The following is a 24,509-nucleotide window of genomic DNA, read 5'->3' as shown; positions in this document are numbered from 1 at the left end:
TAAAACTCGTATAACAGAGTAGTCGGAGGTTTTGCATATTTTTCCCAAAGCGCTCCTCACGTGACCCTAAAGAACAGGCTATGATCGCTTTGGAGAATAGGTGTAACTTAATTACCGCATAGCGTGACCCCCGGGAAATAACGTTAAAAAGAAAGTTCAAAATTATCCTAAACGGATGATTGCTGTGGGGTTATTTGACAAACTCTCATATCAAAGTATTATTGTAGGTGCACTGTGTATAATAAGATACTGAACTTTGGTGAGGTAGCGACCTCGTGTGGATATATTTGTCGTCCGCCTAGTAGTCTCTGCGCAGCTGCACATTCTTCAATAGAGCCGAAAAATACACACACGTAGCCTAAATGCCTTGTCGAAAAACCTCATTTAGATTCCGCCGTATGTATATAGCCTATTATTCTCGTCATAGCTATCATATAACATGCTTTTGATGCTTCAACAGGGCTATGCACATTTATTTTTGTAATTGCATGTAGGCTACATCCACATTTAACAATAGGCACATAATATTCACTGTAAGTATAACTTGTGAAACCTTATTTTCATCACCCCCACAGAGTACGTGTGACATGATGTTGACTCAAGAGCGGGACTGACCCACGTGCTTTTTATAGAGGAGCGAAAATGGCCCCATTGGTCACTTCCTGGATGTGAGAGCAGATGAGGAAACAGAGTAACGGTACTGCAGTGCTTTCTCTTGTGTCGGTTCAGTATCGTTCTCAAACAATGTACAACTCTGGACTTTAACTCTTGGATTACAGTGTAAGTTACTATTCTGTTCTTGTAAAACAAAGACTCGGCGCGAGTAGTGACCTTCTGTTGTTTCATAGATTATTCAAGACACCGTAACAGCTGAGATTAAAATGTTTTAAAAAGTTAAAAAGTTTTGTAAATCACAGGAGTTAAAACACCTTCGAAGACGTCGTTAAGAAAATACGCAATTGTGTCGATTAAAAGAGAAGTTGATAGATGCTCTGTCTTTAAGTCGTTATTGCGTCACCGCCTTCTACAAGTTTCACTCGCCCTTTTGCTGATAAACTTACTATTGACTTTAAGTCACGCGCAAATAAATATTTCCTCAGTAATAGTGTCTAACTATTTGTAGATTTCTCTCTGTTTAATGAGTGAAATGTTGTTGTCTATAACCTTCTCCGCCCTTGTGTTTGTAGACTGTGGGAATCTTTGCAGCGCCACACAAATTTCTCAATTATCGTCTTTACTGGAGCTCAAAAATTATTAGACAACTTCCCATCATTATGCACTCTTTTTTAAAACTTTTTTTTTTTTGTTATTTTGTTGCTGTTTAATTTGGGATATAATGCAGTTCCATACAGACTTTAATTTGTTGTATGTACACTATTAAAATAGCACCTAAACAATATAAGTTGTAGAACATTGAAACAACTTCGTTCAGCTGGAAAAGGGGGAGGTGGTTAACTTTCAGAAAACTTGTTGAGATCAAAATAAAATTTCAGCCATTCAGTTATTTTCTTTTTATTGTCTGTGGTTTAATTTACAAAAATGTTTAAATGCAGTTTAAACACAGAAATGTTTGATAAAAAAAAATAATAATGGCCAAACCTTTCAAATTTATTAAAGATCCATTTTTGTTTTGAACATTTTTTCTTATAATAACTTGAGTAGTATGGTTAAGCCTGACAAAGTCTATAAACAGAAAATAAGACTGAATGAGAATATTTGCTTGCCTTCTCATCATGGTGTATAAAGAGTTTAAATAAGTCACATGACTGATAAATAAAATTAGATGAGTACATTTTTTACTATTATGAATTGGATATCACTTCAAAAGATTGACAAAAGTTGTGTCTCTAATGCTTAAAAAATAACAAAAAAATCACGGGACACCAAAGTGTACCATATTCATGGAATGTGCCAGTAGCTTGTAGATTGTATAAATAAGGAATTTTATCTGCCTCGTTCCAAGAATCACTCAGACTCCAAGTGCCACACTATAAATAAACCAATTACGTAACGTCCTCCTCAGTGTATATGAGGTTCCTCCTAAAGCTTCAGTCAAGGCAAAATTACAAAATACTTAAATAAGAGATGAGATGATACCACATTTTTTTTAATCCAAACCTCAAGTTAACAGATTAACAGATTTTTTCCCCCTGATATATTTTTTTTTTCATTAGACATTTAACAGAGGTTATCTGACTTCCTTCCCCAGTGCAGGAGTCCTTTGTATTACAGTTGAAGAATGACATGTTTTCACGAAAGTTAGAAGATGCATTTCCTTTTTAAGAAGCTCACATTAATCAAGAAATGTGTGTTTTCTTAGACGCACAGTGAAGGATGCAAGGAGCTATTGCACGGGTTTGCGTGGTGGTAGTAGCCGCTATCCTCAACCACCCGCTGCTCTTCCCTAACGAAAACACAACCATCCCTGAGCAAGATGACGCGCTCCTTACCCGGATGCAGGAGCACCAGGAGAAGCTGGAGGCTGAACACAAGCGTCTGGAACAGGAGATCTCACAAACAGAAACAGCTGTGATTGATGATCAGGACAGTTACAGCTGGTACTTTTGGAGCACTCTCTGCCTAGTCATTTTCTTCACAATTGAGGTGTGCAGGCAGGATGTGATCCCTACTGAAATCCCAGACTCTGTGGAAGATGAAGATGGAGATTCCAGTGCTGAATATCTCAGCGCCAAGACTGTAGCCCTAGATAAAGGTGTCCTAAGTAACTTCTGCAAGACCCGCTTCCATCCTTTCATCCACGAGAGCGGGAGAGTGCGAGAGTTTATCGAGGGCTTTGCGGATGATCTGCTCGAGGCTTTGAGAAGTGTTTGCAATCGAGATTCTGACCTGGAAGTCGAGGACTTTGTTGGCATAGGCAGCATGTTTGAGTCCTGGAGGGTGTCTAAACCTCCTACATGTGACCTCATTGTGCCTTTTGCTCCTCCACAGCCATTCAGGTTCCAGTTTCAGCTCTGGTGCGACCCCTCCACTGAAATTCCACTGGACTTGCAAGGATGTGGAAGGATTAAACTAATAAAACCAGGTGGAAATGGCACAGACTGTCTCTGTGGCTCAACCAATCTGGGCGATGATATGCTGTGTCTGCTTCACAGTAGAAATGAGAGTGAAAAGCTTGAGGAACACACACTGGTGGAGCTCCTCTGTGAGAAGAACACCTCGTATTTGTCAAAAGATCAGATCATGAGATGGTTTCAGATCTCGGTGAGCAAAGCATGGGGCCAGATCTCTCATAAGTATGATTTTGAGCTGGCATTTCGAAACCTAGACTTCCCTGGATCTTTGAAAATCAGATTTAGGTCTGGAAAGACTGTCATTCTTAACATTACCCCTGCCGTTCAGTTTGAGGACACGGATGCTTACCTCATCTCTCATTTCCCATCTGACACTAGTAACCCCTCAGACATTCACTGGCAACTCTCACTAACTGTTTATGAAAAGAACCTGCTTAAACATCTAGCAAAACGACTTCCTACAAACTCATGTCATGTTCACTGTCTTCAGATAGTTTCTTTCTTGCACAAAAAGCAGACAGCTTTGACTGGGAGAAGCGCCTTTTCTAATTACCATATAAAGACGGCGCTTTTGCATCTGCTGTTGAGTAAACGTCCTGCGATGTGGCAGCCACAGAATCTCGATCACAGATTACGAGATCTGCTCAGCTTCCTGCAGCAAAGTCTGGAGGAGAAGAGACTCTATCACGTTGTTGTTGGGAACCCTCGCATCCCAGTGGAAATTCTGGTTCCCAAAATAATCCGTACTGCAGAACCCATAAACCTGTTTAGGCCTCTTGTATTGCAGAGGCACGTATATGCTAAAATGGAGGAGCATTTTCAAGAGATGGTTAAAAATACCTCTGTGCTTGTTCAAGAATATACCCCTCACTTTTCTAACGGTTATGTGAGACATGAATTTAGCTCAGCAGACCAGACATAGACTTACTCACTGCTCTGGCTTTGAGTGCAGGGGATTTTTACAGCCTAATTACATGATGACGTTCTGCAGCTCAAATGTAAACAACATATTAAGCACTGACTGTTTCTGATGCGGTGATTATATTTGGGGGTTTCTTTAACTATGGGTATGTTTTGTTTTTGTTTTTGTCCCAGGGGCCATATTTTAACTTTTACATTTTTGTTATATGTAGGTCATGTTTAAGCAGTCTTGTAAACTTTTGTCTATTTTTTAGCATTTATTTTTGTTACTTTTCAAATGCCATTTATATATATTTTTTATTGTTTTACTCTTGTCCAAGACTGAGACTTTCAATCTGAAAATACAAAATCCATAATAAAAATATGATCATTATTTTTTTTTTAATTATCACAACAAAGAGTGAATTAATTTAATAATTTAAATGAAAAAAATATATATAAATTTGTACACTTCTCCTTAGTTTTGGTGTTATTTCCACAACAATAAACAAACTTTGGATCTAATAATAATAATCATAATATAATCAAGTTTATTGCAAAAGTTACTGTTTTTTGTTTTTACCAAGGGGACAGTGTTATTTAGAGCATGCTGGAGTTGAAATGAGATGTAATGTGTGAAGAAAATATTATTTTTATCATGCATCATTTCAAGCTGTAATGTTGTTTAATTATGAAAAAATTTACATCAAGTATGTATTTAAAATACCTAAAATGCTTGCTGTGAAATTGTCCTTAACAAGACAAAGATTTTCTGAAGAAAAAAATTTTCACCACAGAATGTTACCAAGCACAATAAATAATTTGAGATGTGACTGAAATGACGTTGCTGCTATAAAAAAAATAAGATTTTTAGAAAGTTTATTTTCCTGAACTCCACAGGGCCGAAAGTGCACATGGTTGAAGAAACACTTGCTATTCATCATCATTCTGGCAGCTGATTCCGGATCTTTGAACCATGAGTTATTGCAAATGATGTAATATCATGATAAGAGTTTAAATTATGTAACATTATCAGAGTATTTAGTAGTATTATCAGTTTATAATCTTATCTGCCAACATAAAGGATTGTTGAAATGCCTAAAAAAAGTGTGAGCAGCAAGCACATCTAAAGAAATGGTGCACAGTAACATGTACAGGCCAAGCAGAAGCAGGTTTGAAAAGGGCTTTTTTGAATTTTCTGTATAATGCACTTGTTTTACTCTTTGTAGTCTTTGTCTTGGATTAAAAAAAGAAAATTTAAACAGATGTGCACTAAACAAACTTTTATGCAGTATGCAGTTGTGCCGTTTCCCCTCCCAGGAAGTCATGTTGTTGTGCAGCCCCATGACATGCATTGCATGGATCAGTAGCATTTCACTTGTGACCAAAGAGAAAACTGGTTATATAGAGAGAGATTTATATTTAAATTTGTGCATTTGGCAAAAGCTTTTATCCAAAGCAAGTTACAGTGAATTCAAGGTACACATTTTAGTTTGATCAGTTCTTTATTTCCCTGGAAATCAAACCCATGACCTACCCAAAAGATAAGTGGAAAAAGGAATAAACACAAGGATATAAGATTTGACAAAAAATATAATGTTCATATTTTGTATGTTTGGTTTATTTATATTCATGTATGAATGACAGACATGGTAATATACCCATAGTAGCCATTTTTACATGGCCTTCTGGCATCTAGTCTGAGGCTTAAAAGCATAATTGGCTATAAATTCGTTATAAAAATACTTAAACTAAGAAAAGAGTTACTATAAAAAAAATTCCACACAGATGAATGGATATCATTCCGTTTTACTCTATAAACCATGATCATAATTAGGCTTTCCGTCCATGTAGGTGTTGAAGAACACTATGTGATCCTCTGTTTTAAACATGGTGGCTTTGACCACTGGATCCTCAAACATGCATTCAATCCACTTCCTTAACTCAGGAGTGTTGGCCAAACAACTGAAACACAAATAAAGATACAGAGCAATTAGGTTTCCAAGCAAGTTATGCTTTGGAGAAATACATACAGAAGATAGTTGCATTTACAAGAAGTTTACTTGTGAAGACAAGTACTTGTGTGCTTAAAGTTCACTGAACCAAAGTGCTTTTCATTTCAGCTGGAACCAGAGCCCCACCTTTACTAATCTGAGTCATTCAACACTGTTTTTATATCTGTTTAACTTAACCTCTATGACTCAGCACACTATTCCTCTTGCTGTTGGGTAAAATATGTTTTTTTTATCATGCATTCATTATATATTACATATATGTAATATGCATGTATCTATAAAAATAAAAAAACGTACTGCTTTACGCCCATCATCTCTGCCCTCTCAAACCATGGCCAGATCAAGTAGTCAATCATTGTGATTGAATCGCCCCCAAAATATTTGGTCTTCTTTTTCGCCAGATACTAAAAAAAGGTTAAAAAAAAGCAATTAATAAATTGTTATACTTTATACTTTCAGAAATTGTAGGAATTTTAGTCCACCTCATTTAGTTGGGAGACTTTTTCTGTAAATTCTACTTCGGCCGCTGAGACGTCCTCTCCTCTTTTCTTGCCCATAGAGATCTTATAGAAGTATGGAATCACCTGAAATGAGGGTGAATTGCAAATATGCATAAATTCACTTCAATCAAAAAACAATGAAGATACATAAGGTATATGTTTCAAAATGACAAACTGCCTACCTTCGAATAATGATCCAGCAGCATTCTCTGTTGGGCCCTCTCAAAAGGGTCAGATGGGAGCAGTTTCTTCTCAGGGTAGGCCTCATCCAGGTACTCGCAGGTGATTGGTGACTCGTAGATCACCTGACCACTTGAGGTTTCCAATACTGGCACTGTGCCTGAAGGATTCTTCTCCAGAAACCAATCAGGCTTATCCTTCAAATTGATGTTGATAATTTCATGTCTATGTAAATGGAATATAAAATCAATAGGCCTACTAGTTAGTAGACAGATATTTAGATTTGAAAAGAGTGATTTTCCTTGTAACCCCCCAAAAAAAAAAAAAAAAAAAAAAAACACTGTTAATTAAGAAACTCAAATGTAATATACGCTCTAAATATCATATGTACACACTAGGCACACCTCAAACCTCCATGTAACCCAATACTGCACACTAGGTCAACATTAGTACTCACTTAACTCCCTTAGCAGTGAGCACCAGTCTTGCTCTCTGAGCAAATGGACAAAATCTCATGCTGTAGAGGCGAATAAGACCATTCGGCACTGGTCCGGGAGCAGGACATGCTGTTACACCAATGAAACACATGGGGCACAATAATGTAAATATTTACATACATAAGAAAAAGTTATTTAGCTACATAATATGGATGGAATTTCATCAGTAAAATAATGTGGACCATTAAGCTGTCCCGGTTCTTAACTGTTTATGAATTACATTTTAAGAGTTTATAATCTGTTTTATCAGAACTTTTTTTTTAAACAATGATTACGCAACGACATGTTCTGATAACATCTGGGAGATTTTTCTGCAAACCGGGTTGATAATGAAACTAGCTGAACATCTTTGCAGACCAACGTGAATTCATATCTGGATGTTTTTATGAATGCTTTTCCATTTACAAGTCACAGATCAAACAATGAAAGCTTTGTGAGCGAGTCTAATTTCCATGTTTCTCTTACCTTTTCCTTGGCATTTTGGAGATGGAGCCATTATCAGTGTTCACTTAAAGAAGATCTAAAAGGAGGAAATGAAACAATCGATGGTGAGCCTACAAACAAAAGAAAAATATTAACGTAAGCGTTTTATGCATGAGAATCAAAAACTGTGTGTGTTACATAACGGAAGGAAGAAAAAAGGAAAAATACTTTTGCGGCTATCATAGATGCATTACATGTTACACTAAAAGCAAACACAAATTCATTCAACGGTTGCTAAAGCCATAGATATAAAGCTACCTGTTTAACCGGCTGACCTGACTGAAGTAAACGTTAGCTAGAAAGTTGATCTTGTTTTTATGGAAGAATAGGTGTGGCTGAAGATAATGACTCCTCCTCTTACATAGGCTACTTACTATTTACTTACACCCATGTTATTTTCATAATAAAGCTCTCCCACCAAACTTGTTCACTACAAAAGGTACTTGAAGAGTAGCTATGTACATACGTACCATATTATATTTTACAACTAATTAACGACTATAAATGATAAACTGCTCAGAAGCCTGCTATTATCTCCGGATGTGCTGATTTACTGTACATTTCTCTGATTATGCCGTGTCCTGTTTCCTGTACAATCAACTATGAACATACCAGACCAAAATAGTAACAGATATGCTGCGGAACACATATTCCCCGTATCACTGCGCGCTCTTACAACTGATCGTTTTTCTGCTGCCAGGGATTTTATCTTCTGGCGGAAGGATACAACTAAAGAATCTGTTTAATAAAAGAACGATTTAAAAACAGTGTGGGTTTTCTTAATACTTTTAATATTTATTACACAGTTATAAAACATAGCCTCCAAAAGCACAAACATAAAATATAATTTGAAAAGGAAATTAAAGTTGTTACTGTTTGTGAAATGAAAACATTAAATACGTTTAGAAAATAAATGTCATTAAATCATTTTGTATTTTATTAGTATGATACGTGATAAACTGTAACAAAATCAGTTGGGGACAGTTTGACCTGCAAACATCATAATTAATTATAATACTTCCTTAGTGTATGGAGCCTACAACAATTAAAAACATTAACTATATATATATATCGCATTTTTTAATTAGTAGATAAAAATTCAATATAGGCCACTGAACTAGGAAATGTCCCCAGTTTCCATTTCACTTCATTTTTATTAACCATTGATTAATCCTTGTCTAACAACAATAGACATTGGCTATATTCACAATATCTTGTATTGCAGACGTAAGAGTTGGGATGACAACTGATTTCTGGATTGTGTAATGACTTTTTATCTTCTTATCTGTATCACAAGTCAAGTACAACATTTTATTAAATAAAAAGACAATAATCTAATCTTTGTTTCCTCATAATGCTCACTGTTTATGTTTCTGTTGTTAGTGTGGGTGTCTTGCAAAGTCATGCAAAGGTTTCTTTTGCAGTTCTACAGCGAATGAGTCAGCTTGTCAGTAGAGACCTTTCTGGAGAAAAAATAAATAAAAATCTTTTTTCTGAATTTACTCTAACACAAGGGTCACTTGGACATAGGTTATGACACAGACATCTCAAAGCTTCTGTTGTGCAAAGTCACGCTTAGCAATGCAATAAATATTTAAGAGGCAACTGGCAGATATCCATTGTTAGTTTGTAGCTTTATTGTTCTGGACAGGGTGGAGCACTTCAGCAAACAAGTGAAGAATCGAAAAATCACCTAACCCCTTTACTGCATTTTATAATCAACTTTTGTAGTTTCTTTCTTTTTCTGAACACAGAAGAAAATATTTTGAAGATTGTTAGTAACAAAATAGTTGATTGTAGCCACTGACTAACAAGAGGTTTTTTTTTTTTTTCACACTACGGAAGTCAAAGGCTACCGTCAGCTGTATGGTTCCCCACATTCTTCAAAATATCACCTTCTGTGTTCAACAGAAAAAAAAAAACAGTACTTAGTACTTATCATGGTATTTGCTTCTACTCTGGTATCGTCAGCTGAAGAGAACAGATTTAGGTGGTTATCTTACCTGCATGTCTGTAAAACATCAGTGGCACCTGCTTCTGATAAGTTTATGGATCACATATAATCCTGAGAACTTGGTGTATGATAGTGACTCACTAGAGAAGTGGTGGACACCTAATGATTAGGGCTATTAGGGCCATTTATGCAAACACTGCAAGTTCAACTCTAGAGAGGTGTGACCACTGATCTGAGATAATGAAACCCTGTTAAACCTTGAGCAGGGGCACAGTACCTGCAGCTGGCATACTATACTTATATTCCAGTATAATGACAACAGCACTTAATCTGGAAAATCTCCTTACAGGCAATCAAAGAATGAAGCTGGTCTAAAAATGGATTACTAAAAATAAGATAATGTTTATAGTGTAGAGAATATTTCATCTATTGAATGAACTCTAGAAAGTTTTGTTTCATTATTTATTTCATTGTACTGACAATTTTTGTTGTTGTACTGACAAATTTTTTTGTTGCATATAATTCATTCTGATAAAATAATAATAATCAGGCGCTATAACCTTACCAGTTATATAAGATTTTTAGATTTATGAATTTTGATATCCACAAAGAGACAAAAAGGTTGATATACAAGGCATGAAATTCTCTTTTCATATTAATCGGGATCACAGTATAAAAGATGGACTGATATTAATGTACCTTCTGAAACAATATCTGTTAAAACAGACAGGTGTGTTTTACCAGAGAACAATGATTTATTCTATAAACCATAATCATAATCGGGATTTCCTTCCATGTAGGATTTGTAGAACACCTTGTAGGTGTCTGTGCTGAACATTGTGGCTTGTACAGTGGGATCCTCCAACATGTGTTCAGTCCACTTATTCAGCCGAGGAGTGTCGTCCAAGCAGCTGGAAATTATGAAGAGAGTGTTAATATTCGAAGAAATCTTTTGCACAAGTCTAACTGAATTTAATTTTTGTAATTCACTAACTGATTTTGAGTTTCTTACCTCTTTGGTTTAAAGAATTTGTTTAAATGTAATACTTTTTTTTTTTTTTTTTTGTGCAAAACATTTTTGAGAGAAAAAAAAAAAAAAAAAAAAAAAAGATCTTAATGAAATGAAAATCTTTTTATTTTTAATTGAGTAAAAAGCCTGCATTTGTTTACTTTGGTCATAATCTACTCTCTCTCTTTTTCCTTTGCCAGTGCACTTAATAAATGTGATAAAATGTGAAGATAAAAACATACTGCTTCAGATCAATCATCTCCATCCTCTCAAACCATGGCCACATCATGTAGTCAATCATTGTTATTGAATCACCTCCAAAAAACTTGGTCTTTTTGTTGACAAGGATCTGAAAAAAGCCATTAAAGCACAATTTTAGCAGGATGTGAAACTGATATCTGAACTGAAAAGTATCTCCAGACATCCGTTTAACATCAGAAATACAATATTGGATCTTTATTCCACTCAATTATGATATTATCAGTATTTCAACCAACCTCATTAAACTGGGCGAGTTTCTCTTTAAGTTCTGCTTCAAGTGCAGACACATCTTCTCCTTTTGCCTTGCTGACCGGGATCTTATAGAAGTAGGGAATCACCTAAAAAGAGCATTCATTCATATTGATAAAACCGTTAAAAAAACACAAACAAAAAAAAAAACAAAAAAAAAAAAAAACATAAAACTTTAAAAAGAATAATAAAAAAAAAACAAAAAAAAAATGTATAAATATACAATTAAAAAAACAAACAAAAACACATATATAAATATATATATATATATATATATATACACACACACACACACACACACACAGTCGTGGCCAAAAGTTTTGAGAATTACATAAATATTAGTCTTCAAAAAGTTTGCTGCTAAACTGCTTTTAGATCTTTGTTTCAGTTGTTTGTCTGTGATGTACTGAAATATAATTACAAGCACTTCATACGTTTCAAAGGCTTTTATCGACAATTACATGACATTTATGCAAAGAGTCAGTATTTGCAGTGTTGGCCCTTCTTTTTCAGGACCTCTGCAATTCGACTGGGCATGCCTCTCAATCAACTTCTGGGCCAAATCCTGACTGATAGAAACCCATTCTTTCATAATAACTTCTTGGAGTTTGTCAGAATTAGTGGGTTTTTGTTTGTCCACCCGCCTCTTGAGGATTGACCACAAGTTCTCAATGGAATTAAGATCTGGGGAGTTTCCAGGCCATGGACCCAAAATTTCAACATTCTGGTCCCCGAGCCACTTAGTTATCACTTTTGCCTTATGGCACGGTGCTCCATCGTGCTGCAAAATGCATTGTTCTTCACCAAACTGTTGTTGGGTTGTTGGAAGAAGTTGCTGTTGGAGGGTGTTTTGGGTACCATTCTTTATTCATGGCTGTGTTTTTGGGCAGAATTGTGAGTGAGTCCACTCCCTTGGATGAGAAGCAACCCCACACATGAATGGTGTCAGGATGCTTTACTGTTGGCATGACACAGGACTGATGGTAGCGCTCACCTTTTTCTTCTCCGGACAAGCCTTTTTCCAGATGCCCCAAACAATCGGAAAGGGGCTTCATCGGAGAATATGACTTTGCCCCAGTCCTCAGCAGTCCATTCACTATACTTTCTGCAGAAGATCAATCTGTCCCTGATGTTTTTTTTGGAGAGAAGTGGCTTCTTTGCTGCCCTTCTTGACACCATGCCATCTTCCAAAAGTCTTCACCTCACTGTGCGTGCAGATGCGCTCACACCTGCCTGCTGCCATTCCTGAGCAAGCTCTGCACTGGTGGCACTCCGATCCCGCAGCTGAATCCTCTTTAGGAGACGATCCTGGTGCTTGCTGGACTTTCTTGAACACCCTGAAGCCTCCTTTACAAGAATTGAACCTCTTTCCTTGAAGTTCTTGATGAACCTATAAATTGTTGATTTAGGTGCAATCTTAGTAGCCACAATATCCTTGCCTGTGAAGCCATTTTTATGCAACGCAATGATGGCTGCACGCGTTTCTTTGCAGGTCACCATGGTTAACAATGGAAGAACAATGATTTCAAGCATCACCCTCCTTTTAACATGTCAAGTCTGCCATTCTAACCCAATCAGCCTGACATAATGATCTCCAGCCTTGTACTCGTCAACATTCTCACCTGAGTTAACAAGATGATTACTGAAATGATCTCAGCAGGTCCTTTAATGACAGCAATGAAATGCAGTGGAAAGGTTTTTTTGGGGATTAAGTTAATTTTCATGGCAAAGAAGGACTATGCAATTCATCTGAACACTCTTCATAACATTCTGGAGTATATGCAAATTGCTATTATAAAAACTTAAGCAGCAACTTTTCCAATTTCCAATATTTATGTAATTCTCAAAACTTTTGGCCACGGCTGTATATATATAAATAATATCCTGTGGAATGAGTTGGGAAATACCTTTGAGAAATGCTCCAGCAGCATTTTCTGTTGGGCCCTCTCAAAAGGGTCAGATGGGAGCAGTTTCTTCTCAGGGTAGGCCTCATCCAGGTACTCGCAGGTGATTGGTGACTCGTAGATCACCTGACCACTCGGGGTCTCCAGCGTTGGCACTAAACCAAGAGGATTCTTCTCCAGAAACCAATCAGGCTTATTCTTCAAATTGATGTTGACGATGTCATGTCTAGGGCAAAATACAATTATTCATAGGGGTTTTTCTTTTCACTCAAAGCAGACACTATTGTTCCCCAAACATGTTTGAAATGATTTTATTCATGCAATGTCATGCACAACCTCTGCACAACAAAAAAAGCCTCATACTAACTAAATAACTCACTAATGCCCATGAATGTTTGTACTCACTTAATTCCCTTGGCATTGAGCACCAGTCTTGTCCGTTGGGCAAAAGGGCAGAATCTCATGCTGTAGAGCCGTATATGGTCCTTTGGCACAAGGCCAGGAGCAGGGCTTCCTGTGGCACAATTTAAACAAAAATCATGTTAACCATGTCTGCGATGACATTGATTTATAGTAATGTGAATAACTTGTATGTTTATAATGATCCAAAATGTCTAAATATGAGCTGGTTTTTAGTGTTGACACGAGCATTGCACATGATGTTGTCATTATTAAAGTCATTACATAATTAACAGTATACTTACTAAAGTTTATAGTTTCTTATGTGGATGAAATTTTAAGATATGAATATATTTTAAAGTTAACAGTCTCTTGTAAACTAACTCTTAAGGTTGACTGCTAAATCCTTTCATAGAATCACTTCCTCAATCACAACAAAGGCGTATTTTGAAAATTACACTCGTTTTAAATCTAAAGCATAACTGGTGCGACTGCTTTAAACAATGCAATCTGTGACAGTCCTGATTCCACGAGCGCATGAAGCAGCACTTTATGGAAACCGCACAGTCATAAACATCATACGCAGCAGACAGTAGTAGTGATTTGATAAATGTGCAATGTCATACTGCCGTCAGCACTAAACACACCTGGGGGCCATAACGCTTGTGTCAAGTTTTCTTGTACACATTGAAATAACAATGAAACTCCCCGTTTCCTAACATAACAAAGACACATCTTGATACGTTTATTAAAGACGTCGATGTTATTTCGTTACACAACCAACGCAATCCTGCTCAGTCATTGGATATACAATAAAATACTTAAAAAAAAATGCTTAAAAAAACATGCTGCTATAAATTACATTTTTTTGGTGTCTCATAATGATTTCTTACCTTTTCCAAGACATTTCTGAGATGCTGCCATTATTTTAATTTAGGTTAGCAGTGAAGGAGTGGAAGAACCTGGAAAGGTTGAATTAAATTTAAAAGTCAACTTCAGTTTGAATACTACTGTTGTGTTTGATTAACTGACACAACAGCAAGTGGTTAAGTAGGAAGTTAGGTAACCACTGTCTTTTCATAAATTCAATCATTTAATATTTCACGCATCGAACCCAAATACATAAAACATCGAAAGGATATAAAAGGACATAAGGCGCATTTAATATGACACTAACCTGTACAATTTTATGACTTGTCACACAATTTCGGTGATTAATGTGAAGTTGGTCTATTTATTGGAAGGCGTCATGTCTAGTGATCCAATGATTAAACTGCAAACACGTCTTTATTTCAAAATAAAAGTCCCCAGTAAACATACAACCACAGTGAAAGGTAATTCAAAGGTCAGCGATCACTGTAATGGAAGACCTTAGTCTTCATACCATCTCTTCTTCTCGACTAAATGTAAACTTTATGATGATCATTTAAGTGTGCAAAACATTTTTGGTTAAATTTTGTAACTTCAAATTTATGTAACATTTAAATGTGAGCATTCCCTTCTACAGAGGTATAGTCACTTGGCATTCTTCTTGGCATTGGCACCTATTTGCATGATGAATGGCTTTCCCCTCTGTATTTGCATACTGATTTGTGGTTGGTTAGATCATAACACTGCATGCAATATTTTCACACTTGTCTTGCACCGTCTGCCATTTGCATCAGGACATGAAAATGCTGTCACCATTCGGTGCTGTGTGAGATCATTTGAGGAAAACTTGGACCCTAAAATGGACAAATTGTAACATTTTACAAAACATTTTCAAAAGTCTTATTTTAATAGTTATGAATAAATTATCAGTAATAAGCTCCATTCGATTACTGCAGTTAGAAGAAAGTCTTTTTACACCACACCGATAACATAACGGATATCACTTTAATTACTTTATTTTTCATGTATACAGTAAACACATTAAAACCTAGCTGTTCTTTCATAAGATGCTTTTAACCCCTGTCTGAAATATCCTCAGATAATAATCCAACAAAACAAATAAAATATAATAATATGCAAAATCTTATACAACATTTTGTGATGAACTCTCATGTGACGCTGATCATCTTTGGACAAAAACATGGTTGAAAATGTGACGTAAAAAGGGAATAACATGACTGTCTTGATTATTGATTATAGTTTGCCCACTGATGAATGATCACATTCATTCTTAGCTGCTAATACCTGATATGAAGATTTTTGTTGCCATCACTGCCAAATCCAAAATATAAAAAAAGACTGTGCAGGTATATGTCTGACCAAACACATTTTCACCTGTGACTAAAGAGCTGCGCTTTTGTCATCCTCAGCATTGTTCTGCCTTTCAATCTGTCTGGTGTCAACCTTTACTTGGAGCCTCACAGAATTCTTAAGATTTCAAAAAGTGATTTGAACATGACCAATTTCATTGCCAGACCTCACACCTTTCCAAACATTCACAGTGAGCCTTTAAAGTGCAGATGTGGAACTACCATATATATATATAAAAAAAAAAAAAAAAAATGAAAGTACAATCAGCCCACACAGAGAACTATGAAGTATGTAAATAAATACATTTCTGGAGTTACTTTGTTACATTGCCTGAATTTTGTTTGCATGTTCTTGGTTCTGCATCAATTAAAAATGCATCCTCAAAATATATATATAGAGAGAGAGAGAGTTGCTACAAGACTGCAAAATCTGATTTTAAATGAATTCAGATACTGACAAAGAAGTTACTCTATGATTAACAAATCATACAAGTCAACACAACCCCGATCCAGTGATGATGAATAAATGTATTTAAAATAATGACTTGTTACTTCCTGTCACAGAGTTCACCGTGACTCTACAAACGTTGGGATTTAGCCACCAGGGATTCGTATTTAGTCCAGCTCCAGTCTTGAGCCTGTGTGAAAGAAAAAAGCAATGAGTGTTACATGTGCAGTCATGATCACATACACAATTTCTATAAAGATTTTAGAATAAACCTACAAAAAAAGCACTTACCATGATGCTCTCTGATTTCTCCTCAGAGGTTTCTTGCAGTAAACTGGTAAGCTGACTCAAATAGCGCTGGTTCTCCTCGAGTAAATGATTGACTGATTCTCTGAAAACAAACACTCGTGATCACACACGCTGATAAACTCAACTTGAAACCTATGAGGTGGTGTTAGTATCACTACTAGTAGGCCGGGAAGAGAAATTTACCCCTCGTGTGGCACTTGCAGGGACATGGGCAGGCGAGAGGAGCACTGGGCTTGGGTCTGGTTCCATGCTGACAGCGAGGAGGGCATCTCTCCACTCTGACTCACAGAGCTTCGTGTGCTGTTTTGTGCCTAAACACAAACACATTCCATCACAATTGTTGGTTAAGCTAAAAAAAAAAAAAAAAAAAAAAAAAACCTTCACACACAGAGGCATTTTAGAAATGCTTTGAATGTAGCTCAACCAAGTCAGAAGTATTCATTTGACAGTTTTAGTTTTGCTTTGAGTTTGCAACTCACTAAATTTACAACCGTTTTTACAGTAACACCGATGTATCATTTATTTGTTTTGAATAATTTGACACTATCATTCAAAAGATAAGGGTTAAAATATTTTAAGAAAAAAATCTGTTCATCTCTGCTCAAATGTTCACCAAGGCTGCATTTATTTGATCAAAAACACAGTAAAACAGAAATATTTTGACAGCTTTCTATTTTTATATATGTTAAAATGTAATTTATCCCTGTGATGGCGAAGCTGAATTTTTAGCAGAATTTTCGTAACTAAACCCTTATCGATGGAAAGTCCATGATTGTTTGCATATCTGGACCCGAGACATTAGAAGCATGTGACTCACACACGCAATCTTCAGTAAATGCCAGAACTCTCTCTGTCTCTTGATCTGCATCTGCATGACAGTGCTGTCTGCCTCCTTAATGCTCTCCAGCGTCCTCTCAATTTTAGGGAAGAGGTCGATGATCTTCTGCTTACTCAGAAGGATTTTACTGCAAATAAGAAAATAGGAATGCTGGATTTCATCCATAAAATGCAACAGCATCATTCATTTGTTAACTAGTCGCAGTTTGAATCATCACAATCCTCTATAATTGTGAACTGGATGGTTTCAAAACTTTTTACCTGAGGTGTGCATATAGATCCCTCAGTACCCGGTCCTGATTCTGGACAGTCTGTACAATGACCTTCACCATCTCAGAGCTGTCACTGTAGCCGTGCTGGGGATCTGGCACTAAGGGAAATGAAGAACACTATATCCTGACCCCAAAAACTTATATAACATAAGGAAATTTTGCCTACACAGATAAATCACCCAAGTACTTGGAATGACACATGAGCACGCAAGATGGAATTGTACTTACTTTTGCATTTTGCCTTCAATTGTCTGTAGAGTTCAACTGCTCTGTCTTGCCTGTGATGAGACATGATTTCAATACAAAAGGTTTAAGGGGCATCTCTGCTGAGAAAGTTCAGATGGTATCACTGAAAGAATGAACTTACAGTTGCTCCATGACATCTCCTTGTCGACGAGCATAAGGACTTCTCTGAAGCTCAACAATTTCTGAGTGCAAAGCCATTATTTCCTCATCCAGGTGCCCGATCTCTGCCACCTGCAAAAGCAAACAAAACCTCCAAGTTGTTGCTAAAACAATGCCATCCCACATAAATATAAATTTTATATATACACTACTGTTCAAAAGTTTAGGATCAATAGTTAAAACTTTTAAAAATGATGCACTACACTGATCAAAAGAGACAATCAGGACTATATAATGTTACAAAAGAATTCTATTTCAAGTCAATTTATTAAAGAATCCTGAAAAAAACTGAATTGTTTCCACGTTTTTAACATTCATAATAATAAGAAATGTTTTTGAGCACTAAATCAGCATATTAGAATGATCATGTGACACTGAAAACTGGAGAAAAGCTTTGCCATCAAAGGAATAAGTTACATTTTAAATTAGAATAAGAATGGAAAACATTTATTTGAAAATACTACTGTGTTACTGTATTTTTAATTAAATGAATGCAGCCTTGTTGAGCATAAGAGAGTTCTTAAAACTTAAAATCTTACTGACCACAAACATTTGAACAATAGTGTGCCACATTTTAATTATGTGACATGTAGAATACTTAGATGAACAGTTAGATTTCAAAACAAATGTATCGGTCTAATTTCAAATGTACATAAATGTAAAATGTAGAATTTATCCACAGCACCTGTACAAACGCAGCAGCCTTCTCTTCATTTTCCTGCCAAGCCTTCAGCATCTTTTCAGAGGCTTCAGAAAGAAACAAGTCATTTTAGATAATCATCACTAATGCAATAATACATTTCTGACAATTCAAGGAAATCGAGCACATTAAAACGTACATATGCCGTACTGCATCTGATCACTGTACTTCTCCAAGTCGTACTGTATGCTGCTCTTAAAAAAGTCAAGCTTTGCTTTGAGCTGCTGCGAAAAGGAGAACATCATGTTCTTATATCTCGTAAGGTTGGTGTTGTAGCGGAGAAGGCTCAACCTACAAACCGAAAAAACATTGAGTTATGAGCGGAAAAGTCCCAAAACACAAAATATACACATTAATGAGGATTGCAATATATTGGACGTACATGGCTGCACGCTGGCCCTGGAAGAGGCGGCTATAGTCTTCTCTGAGGCCACAAATGTAGCTTACCGCCTCACCCCAAACCTTTTTAAGGGCGCTCAGAGGGAGCTGAGTTTTGGTTTCCCGCACTGTAACAGAAGTTAAATAGGTGGAGACTTTGAAGTTCTTTGGGAAACTCAATAAATGTTAAAATCCAACACAAAGTCTACAAAGCACACCCCCCCAAGCATATTTAAATAAACACACCATCTATAGAATTGGCACATAAATCAATCAATTCTTACCGATAAAGTTCACACTCTCAGGAAGTGTTCTAGCTGTTAGAGGTCCTGAGTACTTGGTCAAACTCTTGTCAAACAGATATACAATGTAGCTGTCCCATCCTCTCTGATGATTAAATAAAAAGAATGATAAATTCCGAGTGATTTACTAAAATGACCTTTGGAAAATTAAGAACGCATTCAATAGGCCAAAAAAAAAATACTTACTACTCCATCTAACACACACTGTGCAGCAGGTTTCCTGGGATCTAGCATGACTCCTGTTTCCTGCAGAAGCTCTTGATTCAAAAGTTCGATGTTGGTCTCGGTCTCAATCTTCTGTTGCAGAGAATGAAGCCCTTCATCTGGGCTAAGCAGAAATGAGTGAACCTGGGTCGTTGTCATGTTTAAGATGTGCACAACCTACAAACAAAAAAAAAAAAAATTATATTTCAGCTCATTTTTCTTTGCCTATTTTGCATTATTACAGAAGAAAGCCTACATGTCTTGCCTAAATATGTAACATTTTAATGAAATGATGCAATAATGCCAAACCTTCATGTTCAGTATTTGATCTAGAAGAGCAAAGCATTGGGGCTGTTTTGTTTCTGGATTCAATCCTCCTCCCCTCTGTACTGGGTCCCACTTTAGCATCAGCTGTAGCAGCCCCTCCAAGGGCTCCAGTAGTGTCCTGCAGTACCAAAAACAACTAGTCAACTATAGGATATATATATAAAACTATAAGAACAAAAATGGTGGTGCAAGAATTGCAAGGTTTTTTTGGTCTGTATAAAGGCTACCTGCTCAGATTGTTGGGGTATGGAAGGTGGGTGGAGAAGCGGACTTCGCCATTCATGTCTTCTACAGCCATTATGTCCTTAGGACCTTTGTTTCGCACTTTGCTTGTCCTAGAAAAAGAAAATGTGTTGTATTCCATGTGAAAGTAAGATACAAGCATTCTGGCATAATTAACATGTAGGTTTTCAGGACATATACCACTGCACAGGCTGAAGATTATGAAGAAACGGCCGAAATCCACAGCAGCACTCAAAGATCATGGTGCCAAAGCTCCAGTAGTCCACAGTGACTGTGTACGACTTGCCTTCAAACAGCTCTGGAGCCTGAAACATTCAAAATGTCACATGATCCTTCAGAAATCATTCTAATATGCTGATACGGTGCTTAAAAATATTTCTTATTATTATCATCATCAATGCTGAACACAGTTGCGCTGCTTAATATTTTTTACAGAAACCACAATACATTTTTTTCTGGATTCTTGATGAATAGAAAGTTCAATAGAACAGCATGCAACTAAAATATACTTTATTGTAAGATACTAAATGTATTTACTTTCACTTTTGTTTAATTTAAAGGGATAATTCACCAAAAAATGAAAATTCTGTCATCATTTACTCACCTCTAAGTTGACAATAGCCACTAACTTCCATAGTATGGGGAGAAAAAAAAAACACTATGAAAGTCAATGGCTACCATCAACTAACGTTACCAACATTCATCAATATATCTTCAAACTCATACAGGTTTAAAACAAGTAGAGGGTGAGTAAATGATGACAGAATCAAAAAAAAACAAGCATACTGAACCCAAACTTTTGAACAGTTGTGTTATGTCGACTTATTGTGATAATTGCTTTTTCTTATCACTGATGAATACAAAAACATACCAGATATTGTAAAGTCCCCACAAATGAAGTACATAGGCTCCCCTGGTCTAGATCTTTGGCATAGCCAAGGTCGATTATCTTGTGGACAAGCTGCACAGACATCAAAACAAGTTTGGTTGGAAAAAGTATGTCAATATTACAAAAACACTGACAAACTACTGAATTGGAAATACCTTTCCACTGATATCTTGTAGCACAATATTCTCTGGTTTGAGATCTCGGTGAATGATCTTATTCTCATGGAGGTACTGGATTCCAGAACCTGTTGAAAATAAAACAAACTGTTTTACTTGCCACCCTTATTGATCGATAATAAAAATACTGACAACAGTTTGGAAATGACACATTACCAACATCATTGAGTAGCGCCAACACCTCACTCTCTTTTAACCCACAACAATTTTCTGGTTTGCTGAGTAACTATAAGAGGCAATACAAGGACACAAAGAAGTTAGGAAAAATCTCAACAGAGGGCACATGAGACATGATGCAAAGAAAAAGCACCTTTCGAAGGTCTCCCTTGGAACAGAATTCCATGGCTAAAAGCGGTAAATCGTTCAAGGCAATGTGCATCATCTCCTCAGGCACATCCTTTGCTGTCACCACATTAAGGTGCTTCAGCCTGAAAAGTTGTAAAGAAAGCTGAAAAACTCCTTGTGCATTTACATAATTATGTATATGTGTGTGTGTTAATAAAAATAAGTCAAACATTTGACTGCTATAGATTTACACACTTTTTCATAATCTGGATCTCTCGACTCCATCTGTCTTTGTTTTTTGCGTTAAGTTCAAGGCGACAGAGCTTCACAGCAATCTTTTCAGAGGATTCCTGCAAAAAATAATAATAATAATAGTTTGTCTTTGCAGGTACGATAACTAAGCAAAGAAAACAATACATTCCCACATCAACAGTAACGTCAAAGGCAGAGCATTACCTGATTTTGATACAGGTAGACATGTCCAAATCCTCCTGTCCCCAGCCTCTCCTTCATATGCCATGACCCACAGACCTGATTCTGTCTGAAAGGAGGTTTCTCCATCTGTACACATCAGTAACACATCTCATCAGACATTTATAACGGCTGCTTTAAACACTATGACAGCTACTCGTGTTTGATCATGATGTAGGCCTTATATAAAGAGGCTTCTTTACTGTAAATACCGTAGATGACGCTTAATTAGTGAGATCTTGTATCTATGAATGAATATTTACTTGGATATTGTGACACAGCTAGCAGGCGAGCTAATCCCAAGTGTCAGACGGCGATGACTTACCTTGCGTCAGTTTGTGTTTCTAACTTGCTTGAAACGACCACATCTGATGTGGAAAATTGTGGGACCTGTTGAACGAGCGTATTAATCGATGGGAAACAACAAAGCTATCCATTTCATCCTAAAACGAGCATCGGATGTCAGATTTGCTAACTGGCTAACTAGCTAACTTACACGTAAACAACTCGATGTGAACTGCCTACAGACTCTTACAAGCCTCCAAATGTCAGCTTTCCATAACACCAGGCACGGTTAAACGAGGACCAGAGAGCACCTTAATATCAAAACAACTAAAACTTGCTGCCCTAAATTGATGATTGGATACAGTAGCGCTGACTGGCGCACTGTTGTGATAACTATTGTTGACGGCGGCCACGCCAGCAGTGTTGCCAGATTGGATTGAAGACCTCCACAGGGCCTTAATTTCATTTTGGAAAAAAGGGGGATTCCCCTTTAGGTGGCTGTTATGGGGGGAGTCAGGGTATTTTTTTAGACATATTTTTAAACTACAATCATCCAACCTAAATGTTTTGTCACCCAGTGTATTTGTATTTTTCAATTTATAATGTTGTTAATTCATATTTATATTTTGAGGAATATACTTAAAAAAAACCTTTGATTTCAAACTCTGAATTTAATTAATTGTAACTAAAAAAGACAAGTAAACAGTCAGTAATTAAATAAGAATAGATTTATGACAAGCGCTGGCACAAACAAATACAATAACAATATACAACTAAAATTAACTGTGCGTTAAATTTTTCAGGTAGGTATAACAGTAATATTCAGGTACAGAAATACCACAGAAACTGAATAATTTATTTAACTTCAAAATAACACTGGTTAGTCTTAAATGTATAAATAAACATTAGTGACAGACAGCTGCAGATTTATTTAGGAAGCTGTCTCTTTAAGACCTCATGCACAGCTCTAACTGTACACATACGTTTTTATGTAGTCCTCACAGAAAGCGGTCTCACAGTTGAACATAGTAAGACTCAAAAGCACGTGCAAATGATATATTGCGTCATCGGATCCCGTGCGACTTTCACGCTGAAATATTTACGGGAATTTCCCGCGTTACAAGCGCGCTGAAACACCCGCCAGTTGTATCAAAAAGCAGCCCAGAAAAATTTTATCAACCCGCCCAACGCATTTTTTCCCCGGTCTGACGTAACCAAAAGAAGCCCAATCTGGCAACACTGCGACGCCAGTCAGCTGCTTCTCCAGTCATAATCGACACAATGTCCGCGCATGCGCTGTGTCAGGAGCCGCCTGGGTTTCTTCAGCACTGATCTAGGATCAGTTGGTCATGGCCGATGCCATATAAAGAAAGCCCAAACAAAGCTCGTGGAGCTGATCTCAAGTCATCGTGGTCGGCGAGGACCTTCAGAAAATGGTACCCGTTTTTTTTGTGAAAGTAGCTCCAGAGACGCAAATTTTTCTAAACAGTCTTCAAATCATAATTCCTTGTGAACTCTCTGACGTGTTCTATATGAATCTTTGGACAAACGATTCATAAAAACTAAACTAAAATAAGATACAAATGAATTACATAAGATAGATAGATAGATAGATAGATAGATAGATAGATAGATAGATAGATAGATAGATAGATAGATAGATAGATAGATAGATAGATAGATAGATAGATAGTGATGACTTACCTTGCGTCAGTTTGTGTTTCTAACTTGCTTGAACCGACCATAATTGATGTGGAAAATTATGGGAACTGTTAAACGAGCGTATTAATCGATGGGATAGATAGATAGATAGATAGACAGATAGACAGACAGATAGACAGATAGATAGACAGACAGACAGAAAGACAGACAGACAGATATACAGACAGACAGACAGACAGACAGATAGATAGACAGATAGATAGATAGATAGATAGATAGATAGATAGATAGATAGATAGATAGATAGATAGATAGATAGATAGATAGATAGATAGATAGATAGAGTACACCACTGTACCACTGCCTCACTTCACACTTTTGAGTATGAATAATTCCGTTCTTTTATTTCTGTTGTTTTATTAATTTGTATTCTTCACATCAGTGGTTCATAGATGTCTTTTTGTTGTGCAAGTCCAAAGACTGCCAGATTACCTTGAAAAACAAGTTTTTTATTTATATATTTTTACAATTTATATTAAAAGCATATATTCAGATGTGTTTTCTTATTAATAGCCGATAGACATGGAAACAGATCTAAAATTAATCTGTAAAGTCAACATGTGGTTTACTTGACCACTGTGATGTGATAAGGCCAAGCAGGAGTAAACATTAACACCAATGTCCAGGAGATGG

General features: G+C 36.6%; 4 protein-coding genes across 10 annotated transcripts; 1 reads left to right on the top strand and 3 right to left on the bottom strand.

Annotated features, from left to right (window-relative positions):
* The first annotated feature begins 422 nt into the window (after positions 1-422).
* On the top strand, positions 423-4,771 carry LOC109092139 (inositol 1,4,5-trisphosphate receptor-interacting protein). Of its 2 annotated transcripts, none has more exons than XM_042736941.1 (2): positions 423-780; positions 2,210-4,771. In XM_042736941.1, the coding sequence occupies exon 2, from the start codon at positions 2,335-2,337 to the stop codon at positions 3,952-3,954; it is 1,620 nt and encodes a 539-aa protein (XP_042592875.1). In that variant the 5' UTR covers positions 423-780; positions 2,210-2,334; the 3' UTR covers positions 3,955-4,771. The 2 variants fall into 2 exon arrangements, with proteins under 2 accessions (XP_042592875.1, XP_042592873.1); XM_042736939.1 differs by having other exon boundaries at positions 428-780; positions 2,321-4,771.
* Positions 4,772-5,526: 755 nt separating this feature from the next.
* On the bottom strand, positions 5,527-10,150 carry LOC122139425 (glutathione S-transferase omega-1-like). Of its 4 annotated transcripts, none has more exons than XM_042736945.1 (7): positions 9,611-10,150; positions 7,590-7,678; positions 7,085-7,193; positions 6,630-6,852; positions 6,430-6,531; positions 6,245-6,351; positions 5,527-5,897 (listed from the first exon to the last, which is right to left on the bottom strand). In XM_042736945.1, the coding sequence occupies exons 2-7, from the start codon at positions 7,618-7,620 to the stop codon at positions 5,747-5,749; spliced, it is 723 nt and encodes a 240-aa protein (XP_042592879.1). In that variant the 5' UTR covers positions 7,621-7,678; positions 9,611-10,150; the 3' UTR covers positions 5,527-5,746. The 4 variants fall into 4 exon arrangements, with proteins under 4 accessions (XP_042592879.1, XP_042592880.1, XP_042592877.1 ...); XM_042736946.1 differs by having other exon boundaries at positions 7,590-7,644; XM_042736943.1 differs by lacking the exon at positions 9,611-10,150 and adding an exon at positions 7,866-7,999.
* A 144-nt stretch (positions 10,151-10,294) lies between these two features.
* On the bottom strand, positions 10,295-14,683 carry gsto1 (glutathione S-transferase omega 1). Its single transcript, XM_042736942.1, has 7 exons — positions 14,561-14,683; positions 14,277-14,345; positions 13,390-13,498; positions 12,988-13,210; positions 11,068-11,169; positions 10,813-10,919; positions 10,295-10,472 (listed from the first exon to the last, which is right to left on the bottom strand). Exons 2-7 carry the CDS (start codon positions 14,305-14,307, stop codon positions 10,322-10,324), a joined length of 723 nt encoding a protein of 240 aa, XP_042592876.1. The 5' UTR covers positions 14,308-14,345; positions 14,561-14,683; the 3' UTR covers positions 10,295-10,321.
* A 561-nt stretch (positions 14,684-15,244) lies between these two features.
* LOC109100658 (component of inhibitor of nuclear factor kappa B kinase complex) lies at positions 15,245-23,889 on the bottom strand. Of its 3 annotated transcripts, XM_042736937.1 has the most exons (23): positions 22,366-22,592; positions 22,196-22,259; positions 21,855-21,961; positions 21,654-21,748; positions 21,424-21,541; positions 21,270-21,339; positions 21,093-21,181; positions 20,920-21,009; positions 20,229-20,353; positions 20,033-20,140; positions 19,788-19,923; positions 19,461-19,655; positions 19,257-19,359; positions 18,977-19,100; positions 18,734-18,885; positions 18,580-18,641; positions 17,857-17,966; positions 17,718-17,767; positions 17,479-17,587; positions 17,198-17,345; positions 16,564-16,691; positions 16,363-16,462; positions 15,245-16,261 (listed from the first exon to the last, which is right to left on the bottom strand). In XM_042736937.1, exons 3-23 carry the CDS (start codon positions 21,957-21,959, stop codon positions 16,202-16,204), a joined length of 2,277 nt encoding a protein of 758 aa, XP_042592871.1. In that variant the 5' UTR covers positions 21,960-21,961; positions 22,196-22,259; positions 22,366-22,592; the 3' UTR covers positions 15,245-16,201. The 3 variants fall into 3 exon arrangements, with proteins under 3 accessions (XP_042592871.1, XP_042592872.1, XP_042592870.1); XM_042736938.1 differs by lacking the exons at positions 22,196-22,259; positions 22,366-22,592 and adding an exon at positions 23,859-23,889 and having other exon boundaries at positions 21,855-21,959; XM_042736936.1 differs by having other exon boundaries at positions 22,196-22,592.
* Between the last annotated feature and the right edge of the window lie 620 nt (positions 23,890-24,509).

The sequence above is a fragment of the Cyprinus carpio genome, chromosome B13, assembly GCF_018340385.1.
Source record: "Cyprinus carpio isolate SPL01 chromosome B13, ASM1834038v1, whole genome shotgun sequence".
NCBI lineage: Eukaryota > Metazoa > Chordata > Actinopteri > Cypriniformes > Cyprinidae > Cyprinus > Cyprinus carpio.
The sequence above is the reverse complement of the archived record's forward strand: the minus strand, read 5'-3'. Positions and strand labels throughout refer to the sequence as shown.

Bases quoted from the DNA above. Each gene is read 5' to 3' on its own strand.
- LOC109100658 (XM_042736938.1), bottom strand. From the start codon at position 21,959: ATGGAGAAACCTCCTTTCAGACAGAATCAGGTCTGTGGGTCATGGCAT. The intron at 21,340-21,423 runs GTGCTTTTTCTT...TGCCTCTTATAG, and splicing joins CCAAGGGAGACCTTCGAAAG to TTACTCAGCAAACCAGAAAA. The intron at 16,463-16,563 runs GTAAATTTCTCT...GTTTGTTTTCAG, and splicing joins CTGCAAGTGCCACACGAGGG to AGAATCAGTCAATCATTTAC.
- gsto1 (XM_042736942.1), bottom strand. From the start codon at position 14,307: ATGGCAGCATCTCAGAAATGTCTTGGAAAAG. The intron at 11,170-12,987 runs GTATTTCCCAAC...TGCTCTTTTTAG, and splicing joins TGCTGGAGCATTTCTCAAAG to GTGATTCCCTACTTCTATAA. The intron at 10,920-11,067 runs GTTGGTTGAAAT...GGCTTTTTTCAG, and splicing joins AACTCGCCCAGTTTAATGAG to ATCCTTGTCAACAAAAAGAC.
- LOC122139425 (XM_042736945.1), bottom strand. From the start codon at position 7,620: ATGGCTCCATCTCCAAAATGCCAAGGAAAAG. The intron at 6,853-7,084 runs GTGAGTACTAAT...CCATTTACATAG, and splicing joins CTCACTGCTAAGGGAGTTAA to ACATGAAATTATCAACATCA. The intron at 5,898-6,244 runs GTACGTTTTTTT...TTTGTGTTTCAG, and splicing joins GAGATGATGGGCGTAAAGCA to TTGTTTGGCCAACACTCCTG.
- LOC109092139 (XM_042736941.1), top strand. From the start codon at position 2,335: ATGCAAGGAGCTATTGCACGGGTTTGCGTGGTGGTAGTAGCCGCTATC.